Genomic DNA, 11,695 nt, shown 5'->3' on the forward strand with positions numbered 1-11,695 from the left:
CTGCCAGGACCGGCAGGGAGAGTGGGCCTGATTCCTTCCATGGGCAGAGTATGCCCAGAATTTGTTACATCACTCCTCCACCGGGCTGACTCCCTTCCAGTGTGTTCTGAGTTTTCAGCCGGCCCTGGCTCCGTGGACCCCGGTCCAAAAACAGTCAAATGTGACGTGTAAGACACAGGGTTGTACGGAAGTCCAGAGAGGACATATGAATAAAAAAATGATTATCTTGTTATGTCGAGATCACAACTTCTTTATCTCATGATCACGAGATAAACTCTATAAATAGGAGTGGAGGTATTGATGATAGATTGATAGTATGGCTGAGGCGGCAGAGCCCACGGTGGATCAGCACATCCGCTTTTATTTTGATAAGTGATTAACCCAGGCAGAAATTGCATTACATCTGTCAGTTATAGATGGCTTCCAGTTTTGGCTCCAATGCCATCAAATTTGAAAGACATGTAAAAGTGTGGTTGCACTACTATTTTAAATGGATTGAATGTGGAATGTTCAGTGCAAGAAAAGTTAACATTGAGGTCTGTGGTTGCAGACTACCAATTAAAGTTTACCAGACTACCCATAAATATTTATTTTAATCTCTTTAATAGTTTTAACAGGGTGGTTGGCCTGTCAATAGCAGCAAAAACACAGTCACAAACAACAAGTAGTACAGAAACATTTAACTGGTAAAACAGCTAAAGTGAATCACGTTGAGGTTTCTAAATACTACAACATTTCATGAAGGCTGCAGTCTATTTGTCATTAGGGCTAAATGTTGTGGTGCTGAAGGACAGATCCGCCATTCATCCAGTTATAAAAAATAATCTCACTGACTAGACCAGCGTTTCCCAAACTCGGTCATGGGGACCCCAAGGGGTGCATGTTTTGGTTGTTGCCCTAGCACTACACAGCTGATTCAAATAATCATAAAGCTTGAATATGAGTTCATTATTTGAATAAGCTGTGTGGTACTAGGGCAAAAACCAAAACGTGCACCCCTTGGAGTCCCCAGGACCGAGTTTGGGAAACGCTGGACTAGACACATATAGTTTGTTTGGAATGTGCAATTCCTCAGTTTGCCATTGTCAGTTTGCCATTGTTTGCCTTTTATTGCTGGAGCTTTGATAAGAAGGCCCCGGCCTGTACACTAGCACATGGTTACTTAACAGATCTTACTGCCTCTGGTGCACTGTGACACTGCTGTCAATCTATCCTCAATACGGCCATTCCTGTGGGCGGCAGGTAGTAGGTCACTGGTTCGAATTCCTGAGCTGACTAGGTGAAAATAAAATCTGGCAATGTGCCCTTGAGCAAGGCACTTAACCTTAATTGCTCCTGTAAGTCGCTCTGGATAATAGCGTCTGCTAAATGACTAAAATGTATAGAGTTTATCTTGTGGGCTCGACGAAACAACTTTTGTTATGTCATGATCATGAGATAAATATGTTGTGATCTCGACATAACAAGGGAATAATTTTTTTATTAATATGTCCTCTATGGACTTCCGTAGGGTTGTGTCTCATGAAGATAAACATAATGTGAAATGCTACATCTTTTATGATCATACAGTAGTATGCCAATCTCCTTCAACTGTACACTATTTCATTCTGACCTATTTGGTTCCAATAACATTTCTTGTTTGTATGTCAAATAATACACCAAATTGGAGAAATGTTTCAAATGACATTTTAACAGTACCACTAAGTACTGTGAATACCAAATATTATCAAAACGTTTAGTATATTTCGATACTGGGTTGCGCCAGAGCCATAGAATGTTTGATTGTTGCAGTTTCTGTTGATTATGACCTAAACTTGTTTATTGAAACCAGGAAATCCCAGTAGATGATGCATCTAGTTTTCAAGGGAGGCAATCATATATTCAAATATTTTTTGGAATGTATTCAATGTTGATTGAAACCAGGAAGTCCCATTTAGATCTCTTGGACTTCAGTGTAAACCATGCATCAGAGTCAATGGGAGAAGTGCACAGATCTTCAGTTAGCATTCAGCCCTGACTGAACTACAGCAGAGGCACATGGCTCCCTTGCACTGATCTATTTAAAACCTGTTTACACACACACATACACACACACATACACACATACAAACAGACATACAGCAACCAAACAGTATTAAGGACAGACACAGCGACGGCCATTGACAGAGGCACAACTCCATTCTCCATTAGTTAAGGATACAATGCGACTGACATGACTACAGTCCTGAAAGAGAAGCACCGAGCCCTGGAGAGGTTGTCCTGCAGACTGCTGGTACAGCAGCTCTTATCAGAGTAAACTAATGTCATGGTATTGCTACTCAATCTAACTCTACTGCTACAGCTCAATGTCTGCCGTGTGGGGCGTACAAGGAGCATGTCTGCCCCGGTGTAGTGTTACACACACCGTTGTGTCTATTTCTGATGTACCCACTCTCTCTTCTCTCTCTCTCTCTTCTCTCTCTCTCTCTCTTTCTCTCCCCTCTCTCCAGGTTTAACAGAGCCATCTTGACCCTCCAGGGTGAGAGATGGACCCCCAGGTGATGGTGCCTGGTCAGGCTGAACATGGACTTCTTCTGCTGGGGCAGCTGGAGAGGATGTGGGGTGCCAGGGAACTAACTGACGTGGTTCTCCTGGCCGAGGGCATTCCCTTCCCCTGCCACCGGGTGGTGCTATCCGCCTTCAGCCCTTACTTCCAGGTAAGATAATTGTGCTTGTTTCAATGAACCCCAAATAAATATTTACAATTTTACCATGGTGTTTACCATACTTCTGTCATCCCGACCCTGTTGTCCCTCCAGGCCATGTTTACCTGTGGTCTGAGGGAGACCCGTGGAGGTGAGGTGCCTCTCAGGGACACTCCTGCCCAGAGCCTGGAGCTGCTCCTGGGGTACATGTACCGCGCCCAGCTGCCTCTCTCCCATGACAACACTCAGGGAGTGGCCGCTGCTGCCTTCCTGCTGCACATAGACGGGGCATTCAGGTGGGTTCAGGTGGCTACTGTTAGCCATGACACGACTAACACAATCACTACATTATGGTCACTATTACAGGTTGTGCCAGAGCTACATGTTGGACAGCATGGATACTTCCAACTGTGTAGGACTGTACCACTGGGCCAGAGACCTGGGGGCCGCTGACCTGGCAGATCTCGCCCTGAGATACTTGTGTCGTCACTTTGCCCAGGTAGGACCGTATCATTCAGTATAATCTAAGATTTCTGCCCAACCGCCACAGTCATGGCTATTTCCTCTTCTCACCACAACAGAGCAGTAGTTTCCTGCATCTGTCTACAGAACTGTCTGAGATATAAACATTTATTACACGTATTACCTCCACTCTCCCTCCTCTCTCTTACAACGTCATCTCTTTGTATCACCTCTCTTCTCTTTCTCTCTCTACCCTCCTCCCCTCTCCTTCTCTCTCCAGGTGTGTCAGGAAGAGGAGGTGTTGGAGTTGGATGCCCAGAGTCTGGGGGGTCTGCTGGGTTCAGACGACCTGAATGTGACCCAGGAGGAGAGCGTCCTGGAACTGGTGCTGCGCTGGGTGGAGAAGCGCAGGGGAGATGAGCAGAGTGAGGCCCAGGCCGTGGAGCTCCTCAGGCGGGTACGACTGGAGCTGATAGACCCCAACTTCCTCAGGAGGGCCAGGAGGAGAAACCCGGTGCGGATGGAAAGAGAAAGAGGAGAGGATGGAGAGAAGGAGATTTTAAAGCTACGTCCATCCTACTAATTGTAAGTCTATGGTTTCAGGTATTACTCCGGGATGCGGAATGCTTCGGGATGATCGACGCGGCTCTCCAGACTTCCTATCTCTCTGTGGCGGCTGCCCCCCCTCGCCCCACCCTGCGTTACGGGATGGAGACCACAGACCTGCTCCTCTGCCTGGGGGGGACTGATGAAGGGGGCGTCCCAGCCCGCCGCGGGGGTCAGGCTGACCTCAGCTTCTGCTTCGCCCCCCAGGCCAGAAGGACGTACTACATCCCCTCTCCAGTGAAGGGGACAGGGACGATCACGGCAGGGGCGGTGACACGGGACAACAGCATAGTGGTGGCTGTAGAAGAGGAGGACGAACACAGGACCAAGAGGCTGGGGATGTACAGGTGTGTGTGTGTGTGTGTGTGTGTGTGTGTGTGTGTGTGTGTGTGTGTGTGTGTGTGTGTGTGTGTGTGTGTGTGTGTGTGTGTGTGTGTGTGTGTGTGTGTGTGTGTGTGTGTGTGTGTGTGTGTGTGTGTGTGTGTGTGTGTATAATACATACCTGTCCTCTGTCGTCTGCCCAGGTATGATCAATCTTGTGAGGGCAGCTGGGAGGAGCTATGCTGGGTGGGGTACAGGGACATGTATGTCCTGGCGGCGCTTGGCGATGCCCTCTACCTGCTGGGGGGACAGATGAAGGTCAGGAACCATTACGTCATCACCAACAGTGTTGAGAGGTGGTCGCTGAGAAGGGGCGGGTCCTGGCTGAGCTTCGCCCCTCTGCCTCTCCCATTGGCCTGTCACTGTGTGGTCAGCCTCAAGGACCACCTTTACGTGCTGGGGGGCTGGACGCCACAGGTGAGCAGGGATGTCAGTCAATAAACCAATCTATCACATATAGGTTATGTGATGCTTTTACAAATGCAATTGTTACAAAGTGCAACTTGGGAAAAACTCTCATCCTCCTCCCTTCTCACCCCCAACCTCTCTCTCCCCCCCCTCCAGTCGGACCGTCCAGACGATGAGCCAGACAGGCTGAGTCGCCGTGTGTTCCAGTTTGACCCAGGCAAGGACCGGTGGATAGAGTGTGAGAACATGAGGTACTCACGCTACCGCTGTGGGGTCGCTACACTCAATGGAGAGATCTACATCCTAGGTTAGACCAGTGTTTTGTCTTTCTTTTTCTCACTTCATCCAGATGGAGGCATGAGGGCAAAAACAGTTGGAACATATACTGAACCAAAATATAAACGCAACTTACTGAGTTACAGTTCATATATGGAAATCAGTCAATTGAAATAAATAAATTAGGCCCTAAACTATGGACTTCACATGACTGGGAATACAGATATGCATCTGTTGGTCACAGATACCTTTAAAAAAAGTAGGGGAGTGGATCAGAAAACCAGTTAGTATCTGGTGTGACCACCATTTGCCTCATGAAGCGTGACACATCACCTTTACATAGAGTTGATCAGGCTGTTGATTGTGGCCTGTGGAATGTTGTCCCACTCCTCTTCAATGGCTGTCGTACATGTCAATCCAGAGCATCCCAAACATGCTCAATGGGTGACATGTCTGGTGAGTATGCAGGCCATGGAAGAAGCGGGACATTTTTATCTTCCAGTAGTTGTGTACAGATCCTTGCGACATTGGGCCGTGCATTATCATGCTGAAACATGAGGTGATTGCGGCGAATGAATGACACTACAATGGGCCTCAGGACCTTGTCACGGTATCTCTGTGCATTCAAATTGCCATCAATAAAATGCAATTGTGTTTGTTGTCCGTAGCTTATGCCTGCCCATACCATAACCCCACCGCTACCATATGGCACTCTGTTCACAACGTTGGCATCAACAAACCGCTCACCCACACAACACCATACATGTGGTCTGCGGTTGTGAGGCCGGTTGGACGTAGTACCAAATTCTCTAAAACTGCACATTTTAGAGTGGCCTTTTATTGTCCCCAGCACAAGGTGCACCTGTGTAAGGATCAGGCTGTTTAATCAACTTATTGATATGCCACACCTGTCAGGTGGATGTATTATCTTGGCAAAGGAGAAATGCTCACTAACAGAGATGTAAACAAATTTGTGGACAAAATTTGAGAGAAATAAGCTTTTTCTGCGTATGGATCAATGTCTGGGATCTTGTATTGCAGCTCATGAAACATGGGACCAACACTTTAGATGTTGCGTTTATATTTATTTTCAGTGTATATGTGTGTTCTCCAGGGGGTATAGGGTGTGAGGGGGAGGACCAGGGCCAATCTCGTCGCTGCCTGAGCTCAGTGGAGATCTACAACCCAGAAGAAGATACCTGGAGATCAGGGCCAACCCTCCCCACCGCTCTCCTCTCTCTACGAACCAACGCCTCCAACATTGGGGAGGTGGAGGGCAAGCTGTACCTCTGTGGCTACTACAAGGGGGCAGGTGAGAACTGAACACATCTATACTGATCAATCAATAAATGAATCAATCAATTATCAATCATATTTTGACAGGTCGCCATGAGATCATCACCAAGGAGATCTTAGAGCTGGATCCCAAGGACAACGTGTGGACGGTGGTGGAGCGTCGAGCAGCCATGCATGACAGCTACGACGTCTGTCTGGTGGCCAACCTCAACCCCCGTGATCTCTCAACCCTGACCTCTGACCCTTGATGGATACAGGACAAAAATGGCCTATTCAGAGGACGAGAAAACACAGAGACAATATTGCACAAAGAGGGACTCATGTTGCTATAGGCCTACCCTATAACTTTGTTTCATCATCAAGACATGATAGCCTATTAACTTATAAGTACTGTATGTGGTATCCCTCAGAAGAAAGGATAAGGTATGGAAATCAATTGCTTTGTAAACTCACACTCTGTAAGGACAGCCTAAGCTACAGACCAGGGGTATTCAACTCTTACCCTATGAGGTCCGGAGACTGCTGGTTTTCTGTTCTACCTGATAATTCATTGGTGTCCCAGGTCTAAATCAGTCATTGATTAGAGAGGAACAATGAAAAAATGCAGTGGAACTGGCTTCCAGGTCCACAGTTGAGTTTGAGGGCTATAGACTACTAGCCTATCACACAGACTCCACTGTCTGCATGTTGTTATGCCTTTACTAACATCTGAACTCTGTATTTCAATAAAATACGAATTAAGACATTCAGAACTTCCAAATATTTCATTTCTGGTCTGTGGGCCTATTTCTTTCCTTCCACAATACATCTTCACAGCTTAAACATTTGCTGGATCTTTAATTGATGTCCATCTCAAGCATTTATTTTTCTGTGCACACTCTCTGGGGAACGGAAAACAAACAAGTCTGATTGAACGCGTCATTCCTCAAGGATGTGTCCGGACCTACTAGAACGTTGTTTACGTGCCAAGCATTCCTTCTCCTTCTCCTACTGTTCGGCATTGTCAAAAATAGGTCGGCGTGTGACGCTGCTTGTTGCTATGACAGCTGGCATCGGTATGGGCTGGGGCGGATCCACCAACCCAATGGGACCATGTGGTTCTCACTGCTGATGCTGATTTGTTGTGTTTTGTTTTCAGATAGAGGCAGGAGGAGAGAGAGAGCGAGTATGAACAGCAGCATTAGAACGGGATGCGAGACCAATGGAATAGATGTTGAAGAAAGAATGGCTGGCACGTGCTGTAGTCTGCTGTTTCCCTAATAGCCTGAGGTCTGGGGTTATTAACCGAATACCCTTTTGAGATTTAATTTCCTGTAGCATAATGAATAATTGACAGTAGCCTGGTGTTTTGTTGCCTGGGAAATTTGAGGCGTCCTTTATTTTTAATTTTTTTTTGTAGGCATAGAGAAAAATAACCAATCCCGCGTCAGTTTATACAATCTTTCGGTAGCCAAGTAGGCAACTAGTTGCGACAGGTGCGCACTGCGCGAGACCAGGATGGGCAGGCGGGAAATTCGCGGAGACCACCATAGCAGCAGCAGCGTGATGAGCACTGAAGACCGGAGAGAGAACCTGCAGGACACTGTAGATACTGAAACCGGCGATGATGGCTCCGAGACCTCAAGTCTTGACAGCCGTCATCTCCTCAGCGGGGACAAGCTCCCCCGCCACACCGGGGATAGTGGCTCTATGGCCGCCCGGCATCAGCTGGCAGGCCTGGTGGAAGTGAAGAAGCACCAACATAAACACAACTTAAAGCACCGCTACGAGGTAATGGAGACGCTGGGGAAAGGCACCTACGGGAAAGTGAGGAGGGCGGTGGAGAGAACGACCAGGAAGACAGTAAGTGTTGTGTTTTTTTTGTGTGAAATATGTCTCTGCCCATCTCGATTATATTCTGTCCTCCCTTTCCATGTGTTAGCCTTTTATGTCGTATTATAACCTACATGTTCACTTTACAGACATTAGGCCAACTCATCATTGCAACCAACTGTTTCTGAATGTGTGCTGCCTTCTATGTTAGGGCCACCAAGGCAAAATATGGATCTGCTATTGACATTTTGTTTGTTCCCTGTATTGTGCGTTTTCTATATCAGTCGAACAAAGGGACCCCCAGATGATGTGTGTGTGTGGTATGTGTGTGTGCTCTTGACCTTGGCTGTGCCTGGAAGTCTCAGATAGCTGTCCTTCAGTTATGTTTTGGTTCTTATCAGAAATGTGTGTGTGTTATTAATTATTAATATGTGATAGAGGACAGATTGGACAGGGAAGGTCTAATGAATATATGCATACTTGTGTGTGTGTGTGCCTGCCATCTGTAGTGGATGAGCTCATACCCGCTGCTATGCCAGGGATCAGGGGCCTTCTGGGGGCCTGGGGGCCTAGGCCACCTTCTAGGTATCTGACCCATTGCCCTTGATCCCTCACACACTTTCACTGGCATGCACCCACCCACACACAGACACCCAAAGACAGGAGGGCAAGCAGCCTAGCGGTTAAATTGTTGGGACAGTAACTGAAAGGTTGCTTGTTTGAATCCCTAAGCTGTCAAGGTGGAAAAATCTGCCATTCTGCCCTTGAGCAAGGTAGTTAACCCCCACAACTATTCCCCGGACTTCGATTAAGGCAGCCCCGTGTTAAATGTGGAAGACACATTTCGGTTGAATGCATTCAGTTGTGTAACTGACTAGGTTTTCCCATCCACACACAGACCAAATGTAACAGACATAGTTCCATTCTAGGTCTAATGTATGAAGGATTGGTTATTTTAAAGGGAATACAAACGATATGACATGCACACATTATTATGATTTGCAATATGGCTATTGGCTATCTATTACTGTACCTGAGAAAAAAGAATACATTATGCTGAGAGAGAGAGAAAGAGAGAGAGAGAGAAAGAGTGAGAGAGAAAGAGAGAGATTATGCTGAGCGAGAGAGAGAGAAAGAGAGAGAGAGCGAAAGAGAGTGAGAGAGAGAGTTTTGTGAGTGTAATGTTTACTGTACATTTTTATTGTTTATTTCACTTTTGTTTATTATCTATTTCACTTGCTTTGGCAATGTAAACATATGTTTCCCATGCCAATAAAGCCCCTTGAATTGAATTGAATAGAGAGAGAGAGGAGAGAGAGAGAGAGAGAGAGAGAGAGAGAGAGAGAGAGAGAGAGAGAGAGAGATGAGAGAGAGAGAGAGAGAGAGAGAGAGGAGAGAGAGAGGAGAGAGAGAGAGAGAGAGAGAGAGAGAGAGAGAGAGAGAGAGAGAGACTTGTTTTGTTTTGTTTTAATGGTTTTGTTGCCTGTAGGTCAGGACTTAATCCTTCAGTCTAATGTGAGCTGAAGACAAAGAGATAGATACCCCTAACCCCTATCCCCGTTCTGATTTTTAGTAAACAAACATGGTATTATAGAGATCATCTGATTGAATATCAGATTAGGAGACTAGGACTAGCCCAATCCTGTCACTGTCTGCTACTGTACTGTACTGTACTGTACTGTACTGTACTGTACTGTACTGTACTGTACTGTACTGTACTGTACTGTACAACCAGTACCTCATTCCTACATTTACTGGAGAGAGGTAGATAGAGCATGAAAGAGAGAGAGATGAGAGGGAGAGAGAGAGGGAGTTGTAAACCACACTATCTACCAAGAGAGTTTTCATCTATATTCTTCGTAGCTGTCTATTTACCACCCACAAATCGATGCTGGCACTAAGACTGCACTCAATGAACTGTATACGGCCATAAGCAAACAGGAAAACTCTCATCCAGAGGCTGCACTCCTAGTGGCCGGGGACTTTAATGAAGGGAAACTTAAATCAGTTTTACCTCATTTCTACCAGCATGTTAAAAGGGGGAAAAAAAAGGGAAAAAAAACTCTAGACCACCTTTACTCTACACACAGAGATGCGTACAAAAGCTCTCCCCTCACCCTCCATTTGGAAAATCTGACCATAATTCTATCCTCCTGATTCCTGCTTACAAGCAAAAACTAAAGCAGGAAGCACCAGTGACTCGGTCAATAAAAAAGTGGTCAGATGAAGCAGATGCTAAGCTACAGGACTGTTTTGCTAGCACAGACTGGAATATGTTCCGGGATTCTTCCGATGGCATTGAGGAGTACACCACATCAGTCACTGGCTTCATCAATAAGTGCATTGATGATGTCGACCCCCACAGTGACTGTACGTACATTACCCCAACCAGAAGCCATGGATTACAGGGCAACATCCGCACTGAGCTAAAGGGTAGAGCTGCCGCTTTCAAGGAGCGGTACTCCTAATCCGGAAGCTTATAAGAAATCCAGCTATGCCCTCCAACGAACCATCAAACAGGCAAAGCGTCAATACAGGACTAAGATCGTATTGTACTACACCGGCTCCGACGCTCGTCGGATGTGGCAGGGCTTGCAAACTATTACAGACTACAAAGGGAAGCATAGCCGTGAGCTGCCCAGTGACGCAAGCCTACCAGACGAGCTAAATTACTTCTATGCTCGCTACAGAGGGTAGTGTGTACGGCCCCAGTACATCACTGGGGCCAAGCTTCCTGCCATCCAGGACCTCTATACCAGGCAGTGTCAGAGGAAGGCCCTAAAAATTGTCAAAGACTCCAGCCACCCTAATCATAGACTGTTCTCTCTGCTACCGCATGGCAAGCGGTAACCGGATCGCCAAGTCTAAGTCTAAGAGGCTTCTAAACAGCTTCTCTACCCCCAAGCCATAATCTTTTTTTTTTTTTTTTTAAACTTTTTTTATCCAAAGCGATTTACAGTCATGTGTGCATACATTTTTACGTATGGGTGGTCCCGGGGATCGAACCCACTACCCTGGCGTTACAAGCGCCATGCTCTACCAATTGAGCTACAGAGGACCATAAGACTCCTGAACAGCAAATCATGGCTACCCGGACTATTTGCATTGCCCCCCACCCCTCTTTTACGCTGCTGCTACTCTCTGTTTATTATCTATGCATAGTCACTTTAATAACTCTACCTACATGTACATATTATCCCAATTACCTCGACTAACCGGTGCCCCCCGCACATTGACTCGGTACCGGTACCCCCTGTATATAGCCTCGCTATTGTTATTTTTACTGCTGCTCTTTAATTATTTGTTACTTTATTTCGTATTATTTTATATTGTATTGTTTTGTGATTTTTTTTGTTGGTATACTTTCGTAAAACTGCATTGTTGGTTAAGGGCTTGTAAGTAAGCATTTCACTGTAAGGGCTACACCAGTTGTATTCGGCGCATGTGACAAATAAAATGTGATTTGATTTTATTTGAGATGGGGGTAGAATTCCTTGAGCCAGTGGCCAGTGCATACTGAGATTCTTTGAGACAAACTGACCATATTTTTGGAAACAGGATCAGGAGCTGTTGTCTGAGTCTATGGAAAAGGAGGGAATATAGAGGGCCGGGGCATTGACTCCAGATTAGGGTCGGAACATTTTGGCATCCTTACAGACGGCCTGCTAATGGAGACAAGAGTCTGGGAGGGAGGGAGGGAGGGGGAGAGGCTGGGGTATATCAGTACAGTAAGCTGTGCTGAAGGTCACTTTCACTGACTGAATGTGGGA

General features: G+C 46.3%; 2 protein-coding genes across 2 annotated transcripts in view; both read left to right on the top strand.

Moving 5' to 3' along the window:
* Nucleotides 1-2,525: 2,525 nt before the first annotated feature.
* On the top strand, nt 2,526-6,361 carry LOC311149505 (kelch repeat and BTB domain-containing protein 12-like; the record flags this gene model as incomplete). Its single annotated transcript, XM_084186691.1, has 9 exons — nt 2,526-2,696; nt 2,799-2,980; nt 3,051-3,183; nt 3,427-3,660; nt 3,750-4,099; nt 4,277-4,550; nt 4,698-4,848; nt 5,932-6,129; nt 6,201-6,361. The coding sequence occupies 9 exons, from the start codon at nt 2,526-2,528 to the stop codon at nt 6,359-6,361; spliced, it is 1,854 nt and encodes a 617-aa protein (XP_084042817.1).
* Nucleotides 6,362-7,243: 882 nt separating this feature from the next.
* The window catches only part of LOC311150251 (NUAK family SNF1-like kinase 1), a 48,190-nt gene continuing 43,738 nt past the window's right edge, over nt 7,244-11,695 (top strand). The window contains exon 1 of the mRNA XM_084187629.1: nt 7,244-7,955. Within this exon, the coding sequence (XP_084043755.1) occupies nt 7,611-7,955 (345 nt within the window). The 5' untranslated portion in view covers nt 7,244-7,610. The remainder of the gene's footprint in view (nt 7,956-11,695) is intronic.

The sequence above is a fragment of the Coregonus lavaretus genome (genome assembly GCF_964263955.1).
Source record: "Coregonus lavaretus genome assembly, chromosome: 22".
Classification (NCBI taxonomy): domain Eukaryota; kingdom Metazoa; phylum Chordata; class Actinopteri; order Salmoniformes; family Salmonidae; genus Coregonus; species Coregonus lavaretus.